The sequence below is a fragment of the Eptatretus burgeri genome, chromosome 14 (genome assembly GCF_056783735.1).
Source record: "Eptatretus burgeri isolate ZD-2024b chromosome 14, Ebu_testis_v1, whole genome shotgun sequence".
NCBI classification, from domain to species: domain Eukaryota; kingdom Metazoa; phylum Chordata; class Myxini; order Myxiniformes; family Myxinidae; genus Eptatretus; species Eptatretus burgeri.
Genome location: NC_140974.1, coordinates 53,006,980 through 53,033,555, shown reverse-complemented (window position 1 = coordinate 53,033,555; position 26,576 = coordinate 53,006,980). Strand labels below are relative to the sequence as shown.

General features: G+C 42.7%; 1 protein-coding gene across 3 annotated transcripts; it reads right to left on the bottom strand.

Moving 5' to 3' along the window:
• Nucleotides 1-71: 71 nt before the first annotated feature.
• Nucleotides 72-26,576, bottom strand: LOC147013215 (disks large-associated protein 4-like). Of its 3 annotated transcripts, none has more exons than XM_085854854.1 (7): nt 26,557-26,576; nt 17,889-18,111; nt 16,141-16,214; nt 10,392-10,792; nt 9,877-9,968; nt 8,865-9,014; nt 72-2,775 (listed from the first exon to the last, which is right to left on the bottom strand). In XM_085854854.1, exons 2-7 carry the CDS (start codon nt 18,012-18,014, stop codon nt 2,506-2,508), a joined length of 1,113 nt encoding a protein of 370 aa, XP_085710980.1. In that variant the 5' UTR covers nt 18,015-18,111; nt 26,557-26,576; the 3' UTR covers nt 72-2,505. The 3 variants fall into 3 exon arrangements, with proteins under 3 accessions (XP_085710980.1, XP_085710978.1, XP_085710979.1); XM_085854852.1 differs by lacking the exon at nt 26,557-26,576 and adding an exon at nt 25,787-25,946; XM_085854853.1 differs by lacking the exon at nt 26,557-26,576 and adding an exon at nt 25,426-25,644.

Genomic DNA, 26,576 nt, shown 5'->3' with positions numbered 1-26,576 from the left:
CTCGTTCTCAGATTTCACCGAAAGTAAACGATGTGAGTGCAGTTCAAGTGACAACAACAGGTACGACCATGGAAATACAGAACAGACTTTATTTCTTATACAAAGGTACCAAATACGAGTCGACAAAGCAAGGGTCAATGCACAGACGTAAACACCAAATGGTTTTTAAATGACGTTAGTTTAAACAGGATAAGAGTGTCAGTTAAAAAAGGGTCTCTGGTCCATAAATGGGCTGTAAACAGAAGGGACCTCATAAAGTAGTGGAAGATCAAGAACATGGACTTTCGCCAGTTTGAATCAAGACTTGTGTTTATTGCACGAAACTAAAATGTTAACTCAAGTGCGAGAAGGGGGAAAAAAAAAAAAAGAATATTTACAAATGGAATGTAAAAAGGGAATCAAAACAATCCCTTTTAGGATGTGAACTGCAGACAAAACCTTCAACCTCAAATTGAAAGGACATCGCGACGTTCCAATTTCTTAACAGGTTACTCAATCGGGGAAAAGTGCCAATTTCAAATCTCAAAGTGATGTTCCTCACAACATGGAGTAAAGTTTCATGTGAAGGAAGTCAATGTGGAGTAAAATTTAATGTGAAGGAAGTCAATGTGGAGTAAAATTTTATATGAAGGAAGTCAATGTGGAGTAAAATTTCATGTGAAGGAAGTTGACGTGGAGTAAAGTTTCTTGTGAAGGAAGTCAACGCGGAGTAAAATTTAATGTGGAGTAAAATTTAATGTGAAGGAAGTAAACGTGGAGTAAAATTTCATGTGAAGGAAGTCAATGTGGAGTAAAATTTCATGTGAAGGAAGTCAACGCGGAGTAAAGTTTCATGTGAAGGAAGTCAATGTGGAGTAAAGTTTCATGTAAAGGAAGTCAATGTGGAGTACATGAGAGGTTGTGGATCCATTTTAAGAAGCCTCCACACCAGTTCACAAACTCAATAAGGGAGTCTTTCCCAAAGACTTGAAATGATGTACATCCGGTGTGCAAACCAGAGGTACATCATAAAGGAAACGTGTGTGTGTGTGTGTGTGTGTGTGTGTGTGTGTGTGTGTGTGTGTGTGTGTGTGTGTGTGTGTGTGTGTGTGTGTGTGTTTTTCGCAAGTTTGGGGATGAGCAGAAAAAGGAAAGATGGTTTTCAATCCAAATTGACATTTTAGGATAATGCTCCAATACAATCTCGTGTGTAGTCCATCAATACAGGTAAGCTAAATGACCATCACAATGGGGCATATGGAGAACATATCACAAACACACTGTACAGCTCCTCTGTAATCAATGTTGTGAGGTTTATTTCTTATATTAGTATTAAATAGTTGAAACCACAGTTAAATATAGTACTTCAGTCCTTCATACTTAAAAAAAAACACAAATGTAGTGGCTGCAATTGTGCACCAAGAACAAAAAAACCGTGTAAATTTAAAGATTAAAACAGAAGTGTCGTGTGCACACAAGTAAGTGGTTTTTGTGTTTGAATAGTTTCTCCTGATTCCTTATGACAGAAATGGTGCAGTAGACAGGTTCATGCGGAGATGAGTGTTCGCGGGAAGGCGAGCATTTAGACAGGTCGAAGGGGGGTTGGTGGGGGTGGGGGTGGGGAGGGGGAGTGTGGGCGTGGTGAGCATTTGCGGAGAGGTAGGCAAACTTTTGTGGGTTGGGGAGGAATATAAATTTGGGTGGGTGGGGAAGGACAGCATTTGTGGAGGAGGAGTGGATTGGAGAGCGTTTGCTAGGGAGGGGAAGGATGGATTTGTGGTAAGGCGAGCGTTCACACACACTGGCCTATCTCGTCAAAGAAGAAAGTGGAACCGGTGACTGATCAGGAGACTCATTTTGGAGATAAATCAACAATAAACACAGTTTCAGAAAAGAAAAATACAAAAAAAAACAAACACAGGTGATGTCATCAGGAAAGTTGCATCACCATCTCTACTCGAGATGTCTTAGTGCAGCCCCCCCAGTCGATACAAAGTTTAAGAGATTATTGCAGCAGTTTTCTGCCTCGTTCTTGAACTTAATGCTAAAACAGCCAAGGTACACGGACAAAAATAAAAACCATCAAACCATGAGCGATAAAAGGGGGTCATTCCCTAATTTAAGGCCAGAATGAGCTCTGGTCAGAAATAAACCACAAATAGAAAAAAGAAAGTTTGGTCTTTTTGTCTTGGGGGTGGGAATGATGGGAAAGAGAGGCTAGGACTAACAAGATTTTAAAAACATCTCTCCACAGCATGACAAGACAGGTGGAGTCATAGAAAGAGACAGCCAATAATTAAAAAACAGCATGACAAGACAGGTGGAGACAAACAATAATTTTTAAAAATAATAAAAACCTCTCCACAAGCAGAGTGGTGCAATTGGCTCCACATGTGGTGAAAAGGAAGTCAGGCAAACAAGTACCATATTTGGAGAGGATGATAAAAAGGTATTGACAAAGCTGCTTATTGATAGAATTCCAAAGTTAAAGAGACAAAGGGGATAAGAAGGCAAAGACTGGTTTAATCAGAGTCGAGTCTGCGCTTCCGGGATGTAAATTTCGATATTTTCTCCACTCTCTGCGGCTGGTGCAGGATGGTTCGTTGCTTTGTTCGCTGCGGCTGTGGCAGCTGCCATGGCAGCCCGTTTTGCAGCCTGCAATCGCTTCCTGGCCTCTTGTTTCTGCCTCTCGGCAGCTTCCGAAGAATTTCCCGACGTGGTGCGCCCCTTGCTGGCGGGAGCACAACTTTTGGTGCGCTTTTTGATAGCTGCGCTCACGGCCTTCTTCTTCTGATCCTGGAGGAGATTTTCAGTGTGAGCATGAGCTGAGAAAATGATTTTTTAAAACAACAAACATCAAAACTCTTCACCAATCATTAGCACAGGAGGTGAGGGAAGTATAAGGTAGAGGGGGGAGGGGGGTGGTGGGAGTGGGTGGGGAGGAGGGAGGTCTGTTCAAGCTCTATTGAGTACAATGGAGACTTCATGAAGGAGTTATTGAGGGCATTCATAAGACTAGTGAAGAACCCATTCATCCTTACAGACGGGTTAATTTCCCCAGAATTAGGGTAGTTTATTTTGCGATTTGTAATACCTACTCCGACTGAGAGCAGCGCTCCAGGATACACATTCACATGAAGAAAACTAGGGTCTTCCCCCCACCCTGAACCCCCGGGACTCTGAATTTTTTTTAACACCATAAACCTTCCCATGCGCACCTCAAGTACAGGCACCAGTTTTCAACTCATTCATTCAGTCAGTTGTTTAGGCGTGCATAGAAGTTAAAAAAAACAAAATCCCATGTACAAAAAAAACAAACACTTTTCCAATTATAGCATGACTCGCAAGGTACCCAGTCTTCGACAGGTTCATGGATGCGTCACCTCAAACAAGCAATTTTTGAGTGTGTATTGGTCGTAACGAGAATTCAATGTAAAAATTCAGTGAGCAGTTATCGTAGTGGGTGGAGCCGGTAACCTTGGCAACCTCGTACCATTCCACAAACTAAGATTTCCAATCTATGCTTGTTGTACCTCTGAAGTACTACTTGGGAACGAGGGTGAAATTATGGAAGCTCGAATGGGAGACGGATTTAGGCACATTTTAGGCCGACCGCCTGACCGAAGTTCTTTCCATGCCAACTGACCACCTCCAGGTTGTCGAATCACTTATCCCTCTCCACATCACTTCTTCAGCCCAACCCACCCCACAACTTTGCTTTCGGTGATTTCCATTCAGTATTTCTCACAGCATTTTCATTCTGGATGCCCATTCGATGATCCAGAGAGCAGTAGTTTCAGTTTCACTTTTCAACATCAGTTTCCCTTTAGGATATCAGTTTTGATTCCTCATTGGAACTTGTTTGCCTGGTGTTGGCTTAATGGTTAGGGGAGGTGGCCTTGGGATCCTGAGTTCAAGTCCCGCTCAACCGTTGAATTAATACCAGGTGGGGTTGACTCAGCCTGTCATCCTTCCGAGGTCGGCAAAATGAGTACCAGCTTGCTGGGACGATTGAGCTTTTCAAGTATCCTGCATCGGAGTGGTGACCCATCCAGGATTGTGCCCAATAGCGAAGGAGACTGCTTCGGCAGCACCAACGCTCTGAACAGAGCATAGTCCCAGTAGATGGATGGATTAGAAATTGTGATGCAATGTGAGTGGTGCAGAAAAAAAAGATAGTCAAAAACGATTTTCGTGATTATTATTTCCGATCAATTTATCAAAGGGGTCTAAAATGTCGAGACGGGTCAAGAAGGGTTTGTTGCCTCCAAACAACTTGGTAGAGGAACTAGAAGAGTAGGAGAAAAGGGGAGAAAGTGAGAAGAGAGTAATAGTTCATACGTATTAAGGAACTGTGGGAAATTGAGAAATGATGGAAGATGAGATTTAATCTATCTATCGATCTATATATGAATGCAAGTTGCAAGATTGTGTCTGAACGGGGTAAACGTCATAACCACAGCACGTATAATGCTGGATGACACCTCATTTAAGAGATATTGGGGCCAGACAGTGCATGCCGAGATGTAAAATATCGATATTCACACAATTTCGAGTTGTGTGCATTTTCGTTGCGCACACTGGTGATTAGGCTCAGAATCATTGGTTCGCACACCTACAGGAAGTAAAAAATAAAATAGCCACAAACTATTCAGTGAATTCTGTCAACATACAATTACCTTTCCATCAATTTACTTCACCGACAAACCTTTGCAGTTTTAACGGTTTGTGACTGTTCTTTGACAGCATAATAGTCACAGCAAACTCCATAAATATTCCACACTCTTGGGAACTAATTAACTTACAAACAAAACCTGGGACTCCTTATCAATTGCTTCCACTATATTTTCATGCACCTGTGAGCAGTGCTGAATTAAGGCTTTGGGGGGCCCGGGGCACATAAGTTCAGGAGGCCCTTGTGTATTCTTCTGTATAAAATCATTTAAAATAATTATACAGTACTAGTGGAAGCCCGTGGTAAAAATACCATGATAGAAAAAAAAAGAGAAAGCCTTTTATTCTTGTGATGTTTGAAAGAGCTCAAACAAACAAACAAACAAAAAATCATATTTCTTAATAGCAAAGATATCGCAGCACATCCTCTGTTCATATTGGTACCTTCGTTCATTTTACACAAATAAAGTACCGACCATCAGTTCAAATCGGTATCTTGGAACCAAGGATCAATTTGTTTGTTTTTCTATCGCCGTATGTTTTTACGAAGGGCTTCTGATAGTTTACTTATTAAATATGCCCATGAAGTCACTTGGTCTCAGAATGATTCAAATTGCCCTGATCACAAACGGCTTAGTCCGCATGGATAGGACAGATTGGGTTCGGGACGATTAGTGTCTGCACGGATAGCACCCCATGTCCGGTGCAGCGATCGCTCAGGCTCAAACCGCAATTTGTGTGTCGGGTGTGAGGGAATACTGAACCCACCTCCTTCAAATTCCTTGCTTTCCTTCCTGAAAGTCCTTATTGTATCCATCTTGTTTACCCAGTGTACTCTGCCCCATCCCTCTCCCTTCCACAGATCTAATGTGTCTGTTCCCTGCTGTTGTTGTGCTTCCCTCTCACACCCCTCTTATCTCCTTGTCCCTTTGTTATATGTTCTGTGTGTTTGCTATTATACGAGCCTTGACAAAGTACACAAAAAAGAATAATAATAAAAACACCAGCACGTTGCATAGCCGTTCAGATGTTCCACCGAAGCATGGTGGTACCTGCCTCAGTGACTTGCTACACATACATATATACATATATCCTTCAACGTGTGCAAATCATCATGGAATGTAATAGATTTCATTCTTTTCTTTCCTTCCTTTCCTGAAAACTGCCTCCCCCACCCCCCCCCTCACTCATTCCACATCCTGAAACCATCCCCCCACATCACTAACTACCCTATTAGCTTAGCTCCCTCTCCCTCAGTACAATGACCTGAATTAATTACCCCATTAACTCATTACCTGGAGGCTATAATACAGAAAGGCCTCAACATGTGCACATCACCATGGAATGAAATAAATTTATTTCTTTTCTTAAAAATATTTCCTGCAAAACCCGATCATTGGCGCGATGATAGGATCGTCATCATGTGAGATAAACAACAGCTGCTCGTGGGATGAAATTTTAAATATACCTATTATACCGGTATACTGAAAAAAAAAAAAACACAAAAAAACGGAATGAAAAAATTTAAGGGGTAGATATACCGAGCTGTGATAACAACAATGAACAAATCGAAGAAAGATGTTCGCAATGTTTAAACACCGTACATGGACAACATGATTTAAAAAGCTTTGATGGATGCGGCGACACCTGCAACAGTGGAACGTGTGACGTCAAGACGTACCAGGAAGTAAGTACAGTAGGTTTTAACTTTTAACCCTCAGCATCTGAGCACTGGACAAGCAATCACGTTTTTCTTTGCCCTCTTGGCAGTTTTTTTAAGCAATTGCCAATTGGTTATTTATATTGTTGCGGTTGAGGAAATTCGCAAACCACCATTCAGGTCCCGTAGGTGAGATATCTCTGTAAGTACATGTGTAGTTAGCCCCAAACCCGTTGTTTAGAGGGAATAAATGTGATTCAGTCGGGCTGCGACCCTTTAAGATAACCGTTTTTCTGTTCTATCTTTATTTTGAACCAACCACGTCTCAACCGCAATCACACAACAACCACCAACCGCAACGACACTTCACAACAACAACAACGCCAACAGCCACGACCTTTACCTTCACAACTCGCTCCCGCAAACTTCGCATCACCGCCATTCCAAACGTCGCCATGGCCATGGACCAGCACTTTAAACCCTCCACCACCTTCGCCTCTCCTTCTGCGACCATTCCAGCACCGCTTGTGGGCACCGAGCGTCAGGCTGTCCTGGCCTCGTGCGGGACGCGTGCCGAGCCGCGGGTGCAAATAGCGGCCTTTCCGAGGAGAAGTCGGATCAGGAATGATACACGCCCACTTCTGATCCGTCCATTCAGCAAGCGCGGGGCGGTTTGGCCCCGCCTTCAGGCGCGTCGGAGTAGAATCGATATATGCAAATTCGAGGATCAGGGGAGACTCACGCCCCTTTTTCTCCGTCCAATGGGTGAGCGTGGCTCCACCCCCGAGCTCGTTCTGATCCAGAAATTTGCATATGGGTATCCTGCCGGACTATAAAGCACCGAGCGCTGGGCGAATTTAGTTAGTTGGAGAAAATGTCGAGGCAGTCAAGTCGGGTCTGGAGGAGAGTCAGTCTGTCGGAGGTCGGAGTCTGTCGGGGTTCGGAGTCTGTCGGGGAGCTGCAGAGAGAGGAAGCCTGGAGCGCGGTCGAGGTGATTTGCTGCAGCCGGCAGAGGAGAATTGCGGAGGGGACCGGATAGCTCGGGTCCGAGGCAAGGAAGACGGCGGTCGGCGACGAGGTCACAGTGGAGTCACTCGTCGCGGGACCCAAGCAAGCCAGCTATCCTCTTTCCCCAGAGCATCAACAATTCCCCCCTTTTTTCCCCCCGTGCTGAGATAGTGCGAAAAGGGGGCCCCGTTCCCACCCCACTCCAAGCAGTGCCAATAAAACCCGTGAAGGAGTGCGGAGTCGGGGCGCCGCGACATTTGCGGCTCATCACAAGACACGGGTAGGATCCACCTGGTCTCGCGGCCCACAGGCCCCGTCTGCCCCCTTGTCTTTGAGGATGGCCCTTTTCTTTTGCTTTTGAGTAAATGTGTTGTTGGCGCCGTCTGTAAAGTAAAACTGTTTAAGTGTTGCCGTGTGCTCGCGTAGTCAGTAGTAGATCTGCATTGTTGTGTTTCTTTTGTTACATCTGCTTTTGGTGCATAATTGTTGTAATTGTATATGTGTGCTCTCCGTGTGCCGTGGAATAAATGTGCATTATGTTGAACTGTTTTTCCCGTTTTGCTTCGTCTTTTCTTTAATTGAATCTCCATCTTGCTTCACGTAAAGGGTTGGTAGTGGGCTTAATACGCCCGATAATTAATCAGAACCGTCGAGGCCGACGATAACACCGCTCGGTTATCCCTATAGTACGGAACGGGTCGCTTAAGTGGCCCATGTCCGGAGTCGACCTGCGGCGAGGTGCGATCGCCCGGTCTACCCTCCGCGTGGGTACTTAGGTAGGTCGAATTTGGCGAACAACCCTATCTCACGTGGGGGGCCGATTGGCACGATCGTGGTGAGGCCGAAAGGCCCACCCGTGACTAGCTCCCGGCGTTAGTCTGAGAGGGTCACGACAGAATTGTCCGTCCGGTGGGCGACGTGCCGTGATTCAAGTTACGTGGCCGCTCGCACGCCGGCGGGCGCGAATTCGCAACAATATGAATCGGGTGTGCTTTATAAATCCTGTGCCGAGTCAGTGATCTGCGATAGCGATACCGGTATGAAGAAATTCTGGTCATGGTACAGCGTTCTGTGATAGCGATGGATCCTGACCTGTGCTGATTCCCAACACTGATCTTGCTTTAAAACAAATACATTTTTAATACAGGTTGAGGATGAAAGTAAAAAAACCATTCTCATCATGGGAGTGTGGGGGAAAGCCCCATGAAGGAATACTTGAAAAAAATTACTGTGTCAATGATGTGTACATCATATATGAATACATAATGGAGTATTGCATATTTGTGGAACCTGCATAAAAAATAATTAATTATTTAATGATGTATTTTTTCTCTAATAATACCGATATACCGGCATGACCCCACCAGTATATTGATATCAAAAAATATTTGCTAGAACAGGCTGGAGCTTGGTTAGGAACTCATTTTTCGACAATGTACCACTTCACACATAACATTCACTGAGTAGCACGACATCCAGGACTGGGTATTACAAACTCTCCCACCTCCCCTCCTCCCCCTTTCCCCAGCAGTCATGCACTTACCTGGTCAGGTGGGGTCTCAAGCACCCACCCTGCAGCCCGCATGGTCCTCAGGAAGGCAAAGCGTGCTCGCACATCTTCAATGGCGAGCTGTAGCAAGTCCCAAAAACCTGCGAGATCCTGCATCGAGGGATGTGGACATGCTTCTGGGTTCTGGAGATAAAGCATTTCCACAAAGGCAATGCCAGTGAGAGACAATATAACTAACAAATAATCACAAGTGTCTTCAAATGTTTCTGGCAAGCAGTGTCCCACCATCTCATCTAATCCTCCATTCTTACCCACAATCTTCCCTGTTTACCCAACCCTGTTAGTTGCAGCTTGTAGTGTTTCCTCCCCTTCTCTCCCTCTCTTCTCTTTTCCTGTTCGTTCATCCCCTTGCTTACTGTGTCAAAGAGTTGCCCTGCTGCCAAACTATCAGTTCAAAACTTTCATCACCTTGTCTTTTTTCCATGAGCTTCGATCTTGTAAAAGGTTACTTTCCTATCCACAACAAAGTCTTAATGATTGTTGACTCAGTGCTCTGTAAGATCTGAATTTGCATGACCAAAGTGTTGTATTTCAGGAGTGGGTTTTATTGCTTAAACAGCTGGTACGTCACCTCAAATTTCAGGGTCACTGCTTGTTGATTTAGAAACTTGCACACGATGTAAAAAAAGAAAAATAAATTACTTGATATCAAGCTAGGTGGGGGGGGGGGATCAGGGGTGGAAGAGAGGAGAGGGTGGATGGGATACTGAGCACAATGTTTTACATCCATGTTAAGAGCGATTTCCATGCAATTGTTGATGCGAGACCAAGTGGGATGGCGTGTACAAAGAGGGTGGCATGCTGTGGCATGCATGGCATTGGGATCGTAGTGATGTCATATTTCATCTTAGGAACCGCAGAAAGAGACAACAAACCAGCCTTAATCAACATTACCAAGCAACAAGTGAAGGATTCAAAAATAATTACACATTCTAAATGAATGAATGACTGACTAAATTGAACAAAACATTAAACAAAAACTTACAAGGTTTTCCATGCAAAGGCCTTGAAATTGCTGGAATTTTTGTGCCATGAGTAAGTGAGCACTTCCCACAGCACTGAGGATTTTACCATGGACTGCACAGAAAAACAAGGGAAACGCACTCACTCATCTTACAAGTCCGACATGTCCTTCTGATCATGCATTTTCATAGGTAGGGTTTTGGTGCCAATACAAAACTACCCTGTGGACATGAAGAATCAACCACAAGTATAGGCCAGCACTCATAAGGAAGACAAATAATCCATTCTCCAAAGGTCATTTGTGAGCCACCTGGTTTTTAAAAAAAAAAAACAATCTGATGGTGACAAGGAAATACTTAAAACTCTCTCAATTTCCATGATCTTAAAATTAAAATTCTTAACCCTGCAACCTTCAATTGGGTTTGAAATACAACATCTTGGCCCCTACCGTTATTACGAGGCCACAGCCATTATCAAACACCGGTATGTTTTTTTTCTTCAACATTTATAGATCAATTAACAATATGAGTTTCTCACCTTCTTCCGAAAGCTTGTCATTTTTCATCTCGCCCTCCATTTCCTTGCACCAGCACTGCAACTCATCAATCTTCTTGTCCAGCATGGCCAGGAACCAGCGGCCATCCTGAAGAAGGGTCGTTCCACTGTCTGGACCTTCACACTTGTTCACCGAACCCTCCCCGTCCGTTTCAGTGGTGCAATTATCGCTCGTTTCACCCATGCAGGGATTCGCTGAGATGAGCACACACGGTGCATCCTGAGCCTCGTTTCGACCATCGCACTTGTCAGCATCAGGCATCTGCACAATATTACCAGCTCTGCAGCTGTTTGCTGGGTGGAAGCTGGGCTGAGCTGGCGACGTCTTCAAATTAAGCTGGACAGAGGTGAGGGTGCTTCCTATAGAGGTATTGTGGGATGGCCTGGAAGCACAGTTGAGTGGATGAGAGAGAGAGAGAGAGATATAGAGAGAGAGAGAGAGAGAGAGAGAGAGAGAGAGAGAGAGAGAGAGAGAGAGAGAGAGAGAGATAGAGATAGAGATAGAGATAGAGATAGAGATAGAGATAGAGATAGAGATAGAGATAGAGATAGAGATAGAGATAGAGATAGAGATAGAGATAGAGATAGAGATAGAGATAGAGATAGAGATAGAGATAGAGATAGAGATAGAGATAGAGATAGAGATAGAGATAGAGATAGAGATAGAGATAGAGATAGAGATAGAGATAGAGATAGAGATAGAGATAGAGATAGAGATAGAGATAGAGATAGAGATAGAGATAGAGATAGAGATAGAGATAGAGATAGAGATAGAGATAGAGATAGAGATAGAGATAGAGATAGAGATAGAGATAGAGATAGAGATAGAGATAGAGATAGAGATAGAGATAGAGATAGAGATAGAGATAGAGATAGAGATAGAGATAGAGATAGAGATAGAGATAGAGATAGAGATAGAGATAGAGATAGAGATAGAGATAGAGATAGAGATAGAGATAGAGATAGAGAGAGAGAGAGAGAGAGAGAGAGAGAGAGAGAGAGAGAGAGAGAGAGAGAGAGAGAGAGAGAGAGAGAGAGAGAGAGAGAGAGAGAGAGAGAGAGAGAGAGAGAGAGAGAGAGAGAGAGAGAGAGAGAGAGAGAGAGAGAGAGAGAGAGAGAGAGAGAGAGAGAGAGAGAGAGAGAGAGAGAGAGATAGAGAGAGATATATATATATATATATAAAAATATATATATATATATATATATATATATATATATATATATATATATATATACATACATATATATACATATACACACACACAGTATTAGTTTGTGAAAAAAAGAATGACAGTTTAAGACAATTTTATTATAAAAAGCTTTTCACAATATACTGAACTGAGCGAGCACCAATATTGTATTTTTTCTTACTGTAAGCACCTTTACGGAGCTTTTTTCATGCAGATTGGCAGGAAACTTCCTCATATTTGTGCCATTCATGAAAGAGTTCAAAATTACACCTCGCACATGGGTCATGCCTGGTGACTCACGGCAGGATTGGCAGAACATCTGAAGGCCTCCATTGCGTTTCTCACAAACTAGCCCATCCTTCCTTTGAGCTGTAGTTATGCATTTTGACACAGTCATATTCTTTCATTTCCATTACTTTGTTTCAATCCTCTGCCTGTCATTCTGCTGTGAATCTGCTTCAATCGTCTGTGAAGCTAAATTTATGTGCGCTAAAACAAACAAACAAACAAAAAAAAACAACTAGAAGGGCACACGGTAGAGCGCATACCTCTGCCATGTAATGCCTGATCCATGAGAACATATCGGGCCCAATCAATACATTTTTGAAATATCATGCCATATATCGTTTTTGGCCCCATCTCTCAATGGTGAAGAATCACCTTAAAAAAAATTCTAGTCGTCGGATCCGGATCGGGATATTCACCAAAATCTAATCAGTTCGTCCTTGTCAGACACCCAACCTGTCCACAAAATGTCATCTGGATCTGTCCACAACTTGAGATTTCCTGTACACAGACACAGACAGACAGACAGGAGTGAAAACATAACCTCCTTCACCTTTAGTGGCGGAGGTAATTAAATCGAAACCCTATACCATAAATGGTTCCATACATGAGCAATTCCAGTCCAAGAGGTGAAACTTTTGTAATTTTTTTTCTTTTAACTCTACCAAGGAAAACTTCACTGGGGAACAATTATGGCTGAACAATGGAGTGAAAAAACAGCTAAACTTATCATTAAACATCACTGGTGACAGTGGTGTGAATGCCATACAAAAGCAAATACAACATACAAAGATGCTTTGTTGGCATCACAGGTTATATACTGTCCACCCATCCGAGTGTTAAAATGCAATCTACCAATTAGAATTGAAGGACATGATGTCAGCTGCACTGCCTGGAGGGCTTGCATCATCACGGCTATGAGTGAGAAGTTTCTAATCACAAGCACAGCGCAGGTACAGTCAAAAGCTGGAAATTTTACAATACTAACTACTCCCTGTGTGACCTACAATGAGAACATTTTCATTTCAAGGTCAAAAAAAAAAAGCTTCACATAGCCAATTTCCTCGTGTCTCCTGAGATCTTCAGTCCCAAGTCATAGTGGGATCGGGTATTGAAATAAAACAATAGTGATGAAGAAAAATGCAAAGCCGATTACAGTACATGGAAGACAGTTACTGTTGCCTTCATCGAGAAATTTAAAACCAAACAACCAAGTACACGCAAGGTTAAACAATTCGCTCAAACAACAGGTCCATTCGAATTGGCCTCGACTCAACCTCAAGTTCTCTCTTCCCTTTATCTCAGGAAGTTTTGGATAAAAAGTAGTCCATCTTCATAGGCAGCATTTTAGTGCCCATCCCATCCTCATGGATGTGTTGCCATGAGGGCATTAAGAATCAAATCACAAAATGTGCACTCGCATCACACGTAGATCAGACCAGGCAGGGAAGGATCGGCAGATTACTCAATCCCTGTACACAGACACAGACCTGAATAACCTGAAGGTTATTAATAAATCAACCAAAGTCAGGGTGTTTAATGAGGCCAGGGTGTGAATGTGAATGGACTCATCGTAATATAGTGATGTTGAATGCACGGGGACATGTCTGCTACCATCAGTAACTGGAAGGAGCTTTTTTTTCCCTTCACTGACCCAACCAACTGATGTTCTGGCAACTTGTGCGCTTGATCCTCGTCGTCGTGAATCGCGTCGTCGTGAAGTCCAGCTCTCGAGGCAGTCTCGAGTCCAAGAACGTGGCAACGTGCGGTAAACTGGTGTCAGATTGTTACATCGATTTTGTTTCTTCAAAAGGGTTAAATAATTACTTAAAACCTTTGTGGGTATTGAAAAGATAGTTTTCTGTCACAGAAATAAATTTTAACCTTTCCCTAGATTATTCCTTCAAGGAGCCAGCTGAATTTTGATGAATTCAATATGATAGTGCGAGTTTGGCTTACATAAAGGCATTCCTTTTTGACTAGCTTGACTTCAAAAAGCTGAGAATCCAAATCTATATAAATATTTTCAAGTCTTTGTGCATTTGTTTGTGTGTTCGTGCATTTGTTTTTGCGTGATCTTACGTTATTCTTTCATGGCCGAACTGTAACACCAATAGGCCCCAGATTTTAGGTGTCGGTACTTCAGATTTAAAGTCACATCCTTTGGGATGCCAACCCATTGTCTTCACGACTTAAGGCCCAGTCACACCTTGACGTTTTTTGAAAAATTTGTCCAAAACGCTGGCACACGTCAAATACGCTATGGGTAAGTTTTGGAAACATTAAGAGCACGCTGAAAAAAACTGCCATACGTCGTAGTACGCTGGCTTTCATCGTTGTACTTTGCGGTTGTCCTCAAATTTTAGCATGCTTGAAATTTTACGACTTATGCCAGCGTATGACTCACAAGTTCCGCTGCGTTGGCCATAAGTTGTAGGCACGCTCCGCGATCGTTGACACACGTTACTTCTAAGTTACTCATAAGTCGAAACACGTCGAGGTAATGTTTAGCGTACCCAAAACTTATTTCTAACCTATGAGTAACGTGTTGGAGGCACGTTACGCGATCGTTGACACACGTTACTTGTAAGTTACTCATAAGTCAAAACACATCAAGGTAATGGTTAGTGTCAGTGTTCCAGACTCCGTTTTTTTTTTTTTTTCTTCGGTATGACGGTGCTGTTGACACTTCAATTTCTAGTGCGGTTATGATTTAAATCGTTGAGCGGCAGCCTATTAATTATATTATATTATAACCGCACTAGAAATCAAAGTGTCAACATCACTGTCATACAGAAGAAGAAGAAAAGAAAAACAAACAAACTAGGGAGTCTGGAACACTGACGCTAACCATTACCTTGAAGTGTTTTGACTTATGAGTAACTTACAAGTAACTTTTGTCAACGTGTGCCAACGATCGCATATCATGCGTACAACTTATTCCCATCGCATGCGGAACGTGTGAGGCATACGGCAAGTACGTCGTAAAATTTTTAACACGTTTAAAATTTCAAGACGTACTCCACTTACTACGACGTATGATAGCGTACGTTAGCGTTGTACTCACGTATACCAAACTTACCCATACCGTATTCGACGTGCGCCAGCGTTGACGCATTTTTCAGAGGTCGGCATACGCTGGCAAGATCGCCAAGGTGTGACTGCGATGTTGACACTTCCATTTCTCCGGCGGTTATGATTTGAATCATGTGCGGCAGCCTTTTAATAGGCTACGCCACGAGTTCGTCGGCGATACGTGCAGCGCGCTATGCATAAGTTAGACTATCGTTGGGCATAGGTTGTGAACGCCAACAACAGGCTAAGCATTCGTTGGTATAAGTTATCTATAAGACAACGAAACGTTCTGTGTCCATTACTAATATGTTATGCATACAACCAACTCATTATGAATATGTCCGAATCTTTTAAAAAAACATCAAAAGTTCAGCGTAAGCCAGCGTTTTACATACATTTTGATACGTTGCCATTGCTGGCTAAAACGTCAAGGTGTGACTGGGCCTTTAGCCACCACCATACCCTCAACATCTGTTCATTGAGAATGTACATCAGGATATTTCATCTGCATTATATTACTAAAATCCTTCCATATCACGTGCGTCTCTCAAGTCTACATCAGAGTTTCAAAAACATATCTCGACAAATTATCAGAAAAAAAAACAAGCAATGGTGGTGAGGCACGTACAGTCCCGATCCGTAGCATAATGAATGTGGGCCGACTCTTGATAATCAAGTAGTCATGTTAGCGTGACTGCGTTTCATCCTGAAGGCGACGTAGTATGTGTGACCCACCATCAAGTGAAAACTCGAGAGGAGAGGAGGGGCACAGTTCAAATTAAATAGAAGAAGCACATTAATGGTAAACTGTACAATGATTTGCACAATGTGTTCTCATTATGGCAATGCCATTCACGCCTGTGTCAATAAACCCTTTTAACCACAACTTGAAAGCCTGGTTCCCCCTCTCATCCCACTCTAAGCCTCTAAGTACCTGCATGCAAATGTAATTAACAAACTTCGTTCAGATAAATGACAGGTAGGCGATTTGAAACTCAATATTTCCTTTATCCACACTTTTTATTTATTTTGGTCATTCTCTTTATCCTCTAAAAAAAGTCAACTTTAATCAAAGCTTAAATTAAGCTTCCAGCATGGCCAACAATCAAAGTTAAATACCCCAAATAAGAGCAACAACTGGAAGGAAAAAAACATATATATCTGTGAAGCAAGACACACACCTTTCATCCTTGACCTGGACCCTGAAGGAATGAACATTCTCTGGTTTGTTCACGGTAGTCTTGCTGACATCCACCTTCAGAAAATAAAACCACAAGCATCAGCGAATGGCCAATGAAACATGTTCAGTTGGTTTCATCCCCAGAAAATAAACCATAGTCCTTCCTCGTAGTGCATTGCCTTCCAACTTGATGGTAGCAGGATGGTTTGTGCACCACCTATTGGCATCTGGTCCTGAATCACAAATTTCGCAAAATGGATGGAATTGAGCTGTGCCAGCAATGGCCGATGCATTGTGAAGCACACCATATTACAGAAGGGGACGCTGAGCCTGCTGTCTCTTCCGCATTTAAAATGTCAACATCCGATATAGTAGTACAGAAGATTACTGGATGCCCACTCACAAGAGCCTATTAAGACATTTCATTAGATTCGAGAGCAGAGGGGATCTCATCAAAAGGTGAATGTGTTGTTGGGGTTTGTTCATCGTTTACAACACAACCCATTTCATCCCAAATCCTCACAAAGCCCCCAGAAACACCCTGATGTTCCTGTGCCTGCCCCACTGTTTTCATCCCAAAGCTCCTTCTTCCCCCTCCCCCCCTCACAATCCCACCCAAGTGAAATTAGATAAATGGAAAAGACTGCGTTCGTATTGTCGACTATGTATATACCAATAATATAATGAACCGACGAGGTGTGGATGGACAGGCATGATGGGCCAAGTGTCATCAAGCCTCAATTACTTTTTCATCAGCCATTACATCAGTGGAGCCATCATGGTCTGAAATAAGAACATAAACAAATTTTGAAGAGAGGAGGGGAGGGGGTTGGGCTTGCTTGTAGCTCCCAGGCAAAAATGCGACAGTTTGAACTATGCTATATGAGAGTTGTAATCTCATATACTACAGTAGTCTGCCGAGAATTACTACAGGAAAAGAATGCTATTTTGCCCTGGAACTCTGCCACAGTTAAACCAAAAAAAAATGAAAAAAAAAAGAATGAAAAAAAAATGGAGAAACATTTATCATATAGTTTGCACATCATTTTTCAAAGAATGAAGGTGGCAAAGGAATGAAGGCACATGGTTCTCGAAACAAAAATAATCATGGGAATTGCGAGCATTAATGCCATTCACTCATGACAGCACATTGAGCCAGGCTACAAGTGTGTTTCCTGCACAAAAAGGTCCCACAATCGAAGGAACAGCTCGGAAATCGGGTCAAAGTTGCACTCCTCCGGCACCAGACTTAACTTCTCAAACAATGACCTCTCCTTGATTCCAAATAAAAAAAATAATTTAAATCACAAAAGCTCGAAATGTGGGACAAAACGGAAACTATCTGCCGGCAGCTCCCCGCCCCCTGGTGACGGTGGAAAAAAAGATTGAAACATTGGCTTTGAGAGAGCAATCATAAGTCCTATCCTCAATAAATGCACACAAAGCCTGCAACCTGCTCATCATTCATTCTACCACAATGAGAAGAACCTGAGCACTTCACCCTCAAGGTCAAAAGCACGTATGATTTGAACAAAGGAGAAGCAATCAACAGCAATTTAGGATTCAAGTGTAACGGAATGTCGCTTGTTCAGCTACAGGAAGATCGAAATATAAAATAGATTTATAATATTGAGAAATAAGTAGGCAAGTATATCATTGAAAAGTACCTTGTATGAATAAGCAAAATAAATAATTATTGTATTTGATAATTATTCAAAACGCCACTTGTGAAGTTCACCGATAACCCACCTGCTCACGTCCACAAGGGCAAGAGGAGGTTGGAGATGGAAGTCTTGAGTCACGATGCTCAGCTCCATCTTGAGCCAAACTGCCTCCCCTCGCCAAACCTTGCCCCACCGGCCCGTCCTGGGTCATTCTGCACCCTCTTCGGTCAAACAATGCTTTGGGAAAGGCCAATAAGCTGGGCTGCCAGGGATGAAGGTTTTTCTTTTTAAAGTGTCCCGAGAAGACACTGCAGAAGAAAAAAAAAAAAAACAAACAAAAAAAACCTATGAGGACACGGGGCACAAAAATAAAGGGTTTTGGAGGTTAAAGGGGATAGAGGAATCTGAATGGTTTTCCAGCATCCTGATGAGACTGAAATGTAACATTTCTACAAAACCAAAGAATTTAATAAATAGAGCTGGAAACAAGGCCACAAGGCAAATCATCCAAAGGTACAGTCAGCTGTCAGTGCACATCCAAATGACAGAGTGCTCCACAATGCAGTGTTTTTGACACGTCAGTATTGGGTTTTATTAGAATAATGTGTTTTAACTTAATCCGACCCTGTTGGGGATCAAATTTGGACCAGGTAGGTCAACATTGAGCAGACTATTCTAGAAACATAAGGCAACAATGCAATCGCACGCACGCATGCACACGCACACGCACACGCACACGCACACGCACACGCACACGCACACGCACACGCACACGCACACGCACACGCACACGCACACGCACACGCACACACACACACACACACACACACACACACACACACACACACACACACACACACACACACACACACACACACACACGATGGCGGTGAGGGGGAAGTGGGGTGCTTTGCTGCCTCCCTCTCTCTCGCCTGGGACAAAAAAGGACTGAGGGCCACATCAAATACAATAGTTCCAAAGGCAGCAAATATGGAGCCGAAAACAGCAGCTTCGATGGGAACGAGGATCGGGCACGAAGCGCCCGCTATCACATTGTTCAATATGCGTTTGCAATGCAGCCTGGCCCTGCAGCTTGGAGGAATTTGTCGACCCCATGGTGCTGGGAGCTTAGGCCCTAGCTTTAGCCATCTTCCCTGTTGTAGTTTTGCCCTCTGAGGACGAGAGGCCAAGTTTCGTGCAATCAAGGACTGTGCCGATTACAATGACTTTGAATGGAGGGAGAACCAAGCCAAGGGCGGAAGCTTTGGTGAGACCCATCCACCTTCAGTGGCGGAGGTAATGATGCATACCTAATGCTGGAGAGTGAACAAGTCCAACCAGCTAACCGAAACCAGATGAAACCTCCACAGACACAAGGGATGAGAGCAAGAATGGTAGATGATAATGAAGAGGAATACAAGGGAGAACAACTGAGTAGAGAAGAGGACAATGATGAGCGGCATGGATGCCAGAAAGAGTTGGCCAACAAAACAGAAGAGATGAAATGAGAGATTGATGGAAGGACCACAAGTTTTCTGGAATATAAAACACCAAACGGCCAAAAATATGAGTAAAGAGAACCAACCGAGCACTCAGAAGAATGAGACCAAAATCATACCCCTTGAAGCAAATCAATCCTGTGTTCTTTGCAGCATCCACTGACTTGTTGATGTCATCCAGCCTCGCATAATAATGGCTGAAGCAATTACAATGATTCCAATGGAAGGAAGCGACATTGTCTCTGAGGTATTGCACCCGTACCATAAGAATTTATTTTCTTTTTTAAATCGGATTTTAAAAATTATAATGATAATAATACAACCACGATACAACACAACCTGTTGAATGCCATTTACGTATGCACAGAGTGAGAAACTCTCCCATAAAACTCAATCTGCCATGAAGTCTCTGTCATGGATTGCAAGGTTCAACAAAATGCATAACTTACAAAGGAAAATGGCCCAAAACAGTCTGCTGATGCTTTCATTGGGTTCGCAGGCAGTCATACCGGGTATTTTAAAAGACCATTCTAAATTAATCTTTCCATATACCATATGCATACTATTGTTCAAGCAAATCATGCAGCAACTCCTCTTTATATTAATATATGTGATCATGTGACCCCTTTCTAAGGCATCTACTTATTACACATACACGGACGGGGTCGTAAAGGGGAGGGAGAGAAGATATTGGAAATACAACATTGAGAAAAGGAAAAAAATAGAAGATGAGAGGAGTGGAGGTGTCTCTTTGTTGTGTCGTGTAGGAAGGGAGTAAATTGAGGAAAAGATGAGAATGTAAGATGGTTAAAGAGGGAAAGTAGGTGAGTGGAGTTTGGGAGAGAAGGGAAGGAAGATTGGGAGGATATAGGAGTACGGGATAGAATAGAAGGGAAGGAGCAGAGAAAGGAGAGAGTAAAGAAAAATTCTGCCATGTTGGCATCTAATAAAGAAGTGTGTGTGTGTGTGTGTGTGTGTGTGTGTGTGTGTGTGTGTGTGTGTGTGTGTGTGTGTGTGTGTGTGTGTGTGTGTGTGTGTGTGTGTGTGTGTGTGTGTGTGTGTGTGTGTGTTTACACACGCACACAACACCCACCAATCATGCCAAAACAACTGGGTCAATTGCCACCAAACTTGGCACATGGACCAAGTTCGACCTTGTGGTGAACATGGGCTGCTTGGTTTTATCTGCAGTCGCGGGGGTTTGGGAAGTAAGGTCGACAGAAATTCTCGATGTAAATGTGTATCGTGTGGTGCCACCCAGTGGTGAGGGCATAGGGTATTGCAAATCAGCTGTGGAGATAACTTGCATTTTTACACTGCACATGTCCCCAGAGAGTGGGAAGCCTCAAAGCGAACCTCCACTAATCAGGGGAGGATGTGGAAGGGAGGGGAGTGGGAGGAGGCAGAGGGGGGTGGGAGGAGGGAGGGGAAAACGGAGGAGATAAGGCAGGGACCCGACGTTGCCCGACAACGCCGGGCACCCGTTTGTACAAAATAATATTTCGATGAATCCAAAAGTGAAGGACAACAGGGAGGCGGAATGTCTGAGTGGAGACAGAAGGGATGGGAATATTGGACGTGATATCAAGGGAACTAAGGAAGGGATTTGTATAAGCTATATCGTTGAGGGGGTGGGGGTCGGTGGTTTCCCCAAGTAAACGCCCTTTGATATAATTTACTGGATGATATTAAGTCATTGGTATCTGGGTTGAGAAAGACAGTTAAACAAGTCATTAAAATCATTTTAAAAAGGAGAATAAAATAAAAAGATGTCAGGATGGACTACCCAAATATCAAGCAAGGTAGGAAGGAATGACAAGCAAGGAATGACAAGACAAGAGTGAGGCCACAATACACCACCACCACAATGCAGACTGCCACCATGACATCTTTTGACATTTTTCCATTTCACTCACACAACAAATAAAATACACAACCACCTCCAACATAGACATCTTTATACAATTGCTACAATTGCCATCAATGACAAAAATATCAAAAGATGTTTTGATGGCAATCCATAAAAAGATTGTGGTGTTGTTGTATTTTGGTGTCATTCCTACCTTGTCATTCCTTCCTTGTGTGGTTGTTTTTTTGGAGATTCCATCCCATGTTTTTTCACTTAAAAATTTTTTTCTGACTTCTCTATTCCAATCGGGACATGCAAGAGAGTGCGTCTGTCTGAGACAGCAAAACGGCACTTACACCACTCTTTCACTGTACTAAACCATGCCTCCCAAGTAATTAGCGAGTAGTGGCGAACTCCTCTCCAGCCTCTCCCCTCCAGACAGATCAGATGTCCAAGGGCAGATCACTACATAGGCCAGGAGTACTACAGGAATGACCCACCACTGGGTGATGATCTCAGAAATGGTGCCGTGAGTGTCGGAGGTGAGAAGGGGTACCCACTCATTGTAGGGTGGCCGACGCAATCACCCTGTGGGTAATGTGCTCGTGTGTATGTATGTATGTATGTATGTATGTATGTATGTATGTATGTACACGTACACACACACACACACACACACACACACACACACACACACACACACACACACACACACACACACACACACACACACACACACACACACACACACACACACACACACACACACACACACACACACACACCTGGTGTTGGCGCAGTGGTTAGGGCAGCGGCTTGGGATCCAAAAGGTCCTGAGTTCAAGCCCCGTTGGGCCACTGAATTAATACACCAGGGGGTTGACTCAGCCTGTCATCCTTCCGAGGTCGGCGAAATGAGTACCAGTATACTGGGCCGGTGTATACCCCAGTTAAAATAGGTGTACCATATCCCTGTGTCGTAAGAGGTGACCAGGTTTGCGTCAGGAAGGGCATCCGGCGTAAAACATGTGCCAAATCACAATGCGGATCATACGGATGACGACCCCTAACTGTGGCGACCCCTAACGGCAGCAGCCGAAAGAAGAAGAAGAAGAAAAAAAATACATACATATATATATATATATATATATATATATATATATATATATATATATATATATATATATATATATATATATATATAAAAATCGAGGACAAAGACCTCGAGCTAATGGTTGCTGAAAACAAACTCAAAATACAGATGAGAGCAAGAATTATTTTTTAAATAATAATAATAATAAAAACTACGACAAAGTCAACAATGGGAGAAAACAAAACCAGATGTTTGAAAATAATATGAAAAGATTATACCACGAATTGTGGAAACAAAAGCCTAACGATTCAAATCCCCCTGAAAAAGATAAACTTGAAGATTTCTGGAAAACAATTTATGAAGACCCAAAAGAACACACGAAGGAGGAGGAATGGATCCAACATCCCAGTGAAATGCCCCCAATGATAATTATTGCTGAAAATAAATAAATAAATAAATAAATGAATAAAACTTGGAGGAAAAAAAACCAAAAAACCAAAAAACACCAAATTTTAAAATCTCAGGCCTGGATGGAATTCAAAACTTCTGGCTAAAGGAACAAAATGTTGTCCACAATCGCTGCACTCGAGCATTCAACAAACGTATCCAAGAGAAAAGGAAATGGATGAATGCGTCACAGAAAGGAACACCTTCCTCATCCCCGAAATCTGAAGAAACCCAACTACCTCACACATACCTATCTACCAATAACATCCAAACTTACAATTGGAGTCATTACAAAAATAATGTACCACTACCTACAACAAGGAGGCGGCCAAGAAGCAGAACAGAGAGGATGCAAGACAGTGATGGCACTCACCCACGTACACAGGTATGTGAAGAGTTCAACAGACGACCAAATCCAATTTGCACACAAAGACAGGAATCCAGAAAAAGTATCCCTAACCCAACCTTGCAAAAATTTCCAAACACAGGTGCGAATGGAAGATGTCTTACATGAAACTAAAACAGCAATGAATATAGCCCTGATGACTGCAAAAAAAAAAGAGAAAACTAGAGGGGGAGCACTCGGTAGAGTGCAAAACCTCCGTCGCCAATACTGCTGGGTCACTTAAGTGAACCTGATATCCTATTCATTGTAGGTCAAAACGGATCAGACTCTACTGAACCACGATTGAATAAACTAAACTAGATCGACGCGCATGTAGAAATGCCAAAAAATAAAATCGAAATTTTTTTGAAAAAAAAAGGTGCAAAATATCTGTTTTTTTAACAATTTTTGGGGGGTTGGAAATCACTTAAAACATGTAGAAATGTAAAAAAAAAAAATTCAAATATTTTTCAAATAAAATCGAATTTTTTTTGAAAAAAAGTTGCAAAATTGTTTTTTTTTATTTCTCTAACAAATTTTTTTTGGTTGGAAATCACTTAAAACATGGATAAAATACAAAAACAAAAATTCAAATATTTTTTCAAAATGGCCGCCATAGCGGCCATATTGGACTTTGGACCAAGTCCAAAATCTAATGGCATGATCCTTGGACCATACCTAATCCCGCCCCACCAAGTTCCGTCGAAATCCGTCCAGAAGTTTTTCCGTAATACTGTTCACAAACAAATAAACAAACAGACAGGGGTGAAAACAGTAACCTCCGTCCATCTTCGATGGCGGAGGTTAATAATAATATAAAGCGAAATATCAACAGATATACCCCGACAATTGGGAAAAAGACAAAAGAGAAGGGAAATATGAAAGAAAGAAAAGAGGGGTGGGAAGAAAAATAAGAGTTGGACAAATTGTGGATAGACAAATAAGGATCACTGGAATGGCTAAGAAGAGGTCAGCTCAATTTGGACAGAGAACGAATCCTTACCATAATTCACGGACTGGTGTTTGTGTGTGTTTGTTTGTTGCGCTACTCCTCTTGCAGTTCTGAGCTGATACATCCAAACTTGCTACATGCTACATGTACAGGGGTGTTTTTATCTTTGCCGGTGGTCTTGGCAGGAGGTGGTGGGGGGCAAATTATCTAAGTAAATGTGTATTGTGTAGCGCTGCCTCCAGGTGAGGGATGGTATTACATGTCTCCAACATTTACAGTCCCACGTTCCTGTCCCCACATTTTCCAGTGGTGATGTTTTGAATTGTAAGCAGTAGGTATATTTTTGCTTCATGCATGTAAGCTGGGTTTATTTTTATTTTTTTTTGCCCTATACAGAGCTGTCAGTTGCCGATACACCGCCCAAATAAAGGTATGCATCAGAAGAACATGTTGCCTGCTTGGAACAAGATCACCGATGAGGTGGGAACTCTCGCAAGTCAATATAAATGCTCAAGACCAAAAACACGACACAAATGGCTTTAAAACGATGGTGGGACGAAGTCAATCGGACAAGTGTGGGTTCTGAAAAGTAGAAACAGAAAGCACGAGTCACCTCCTCTCGGGATGTAAAAAAAAAAAGCTCATGTCAGAACAGCTGTACACACAAAGGCCGAACAAGGTATGTAGAGCAATACACTGGTACCTCTACAAGTCTCAATATCCCAGTTATAGAAAACTCATGGAAACATGAACCAAAAGCAATCTATCTATAATTCCAGCAATCTCTGTGTGTCTGTCTGTGTGTCTGTGACCGCTGTTTCTCGACAACCACTGGTCCAATCTAATTGAAACTTGCCAGGTATATTGCTGGGGACCTGAGTATGTGCCTTTTCAAGGTTTGATATTAATTGGACAAGTGCTTCCCAAGTTATGGCCATTTATTTACCAAACCAATGACAGGACACGGTGCTATGACATCACAATTGTTCTTTTTTGTTGTTATTTTTGCACGTACGGGCAAGTGAGAGCGAAGGAACGGCCTGTGTGGTTGTTGTTTCTGGTACGCGGTTTGAAAGTTTTTTTTCTTTTTGCACGTACGGCCACGCACTAGTTGTAAACAAGGACATAAAGGTCACATACCACCTGGTGATCCCGTCAACAAAGCACTGCGACCGGACATAGTAGTACTCAGATACAAAAAAAAGGAAAAGAAGACAATTTGCTTATCGAGGATTCACGACGCAGCGATTTTGGTCTAAAATCTAAATAACGTGGAAATCAAAAAAAAAATGACCAAATATCAAGAATGAAATAAAAAGATGTTGGAAGCTGAAGAGCACCAAAAATTGGACCAGTGATGATTGGAGTGAAAACAATGATGAAGAAGAAGAACCTCACAGGGATCCGACGAACCATCCCGGGGAACGTGAGCACAAAACGAACTGCAGTTGGAGACCGTTTGTGGCTCAGTGAGGGTCCTGAAAAGATCCCACGGAACAAAACTCTGAGAACAACACAACTTCACAACTTAGGCCGTGAATCACGATCCTTCACCGACACGAAGGGGGACATTTCGAGTCCTCGCAGGATTCCGCACCACCTTCTGAAACCCGAATGAAGGATATAACAAAAAACCGACACACACGACAACGTGCACGTTTCAAAGTTAAAAAAAAAAATTTTTTAACCTCTAACGGATCCACACGCTGCCGACGATGAGGCTCTCGCTGCTGAAGAGAAATAAAAAGAAAACACTCACCGTTCGGAAACCACCAACAGCTGTTCGGCTACGAGAGCCCGTTTCACAATATTCTTCCTTTTCTCCGCCACAGAAAAGCCGGCCCTGAATCCGCCAAGCTGTTCTTCCAGACGTGGCACAAAGCTCCTCCCCCCAATGACGTCACGCTGTTCTTCCAGACGTGGCACAAAGCTCCTCCCCCAATGACGTCACGCTGTTCTTCCAGACGTGGCACAAAGCTCCTCCCCCCAATGACGTCACGTTCTTCCGGCGACCTACGTCATTCCGTAATTTTTTCACTGTAACGTCTCAATACGTGTTGTGGCGCCTCGTTCGTGCGTGAAAGAACGAAATGACAGACGCTGTCCGGCTTCACGGAGAACAAAAGTCATGTTTCTCTCATTTTGTGAGGTTTATGAAAATCCTTAAACAATTTAGAAATAATTTATGAAGCGAGCATTTCCTCCACAATTCGGACAAGAAACGGAATTGATCATAAACACTTCCTTCCCGTCTTGCAATGACGTAAAAAATAAATTACTTGTGGTTTGTTAATTGTTTATTTATAGACAGGGTGGGGTGCGCTATTAAAATCAAAAGCTGTGATTGAAATGTCCTTTCGTTTCTGATTAAACAGGGGAGGGATGAGAGGGCACGAAAATAAATAATATTAATAACAATTATAACAACAATAACGATCCAAACAATATAAGATCTAAAGTTTAAAGGAGAAACGATGAGACACCGTCAAATTTAGCCTTTTTGAAAATGGTAAAACCAACGACACAAACCGATAAAAAAGCTCCTTTTC

What these genes read in the sequence shown, in the direction of transcription:
- LOC147013215 (XM_085854854.1), bottom strand. Translation starts at nt 18,014, where the DNA reads ATGACCCAGGACGGGCCGGTGGGGCAAGGTTTGGCGAGGGGAGGCAGT. An exon ending in GCCCTTGTGGACGTGAGCAG is followed by an intron (nt 16,215 to 17,888) that starts GTGGGTTATCGG and finishes TATTTTCTGAAG; the next exon opens with GTGGATGTCAGCAAGACTAC. An exon ending in GTCCAGGTCAAGGATGAAAG is followed by an intron (nt 10,793 to 16,140) that starts GTGTGTGTCTTG and finishes CTGTGCTTCCAG; the next exon opens with GCCATCCCACAATACCTCTA.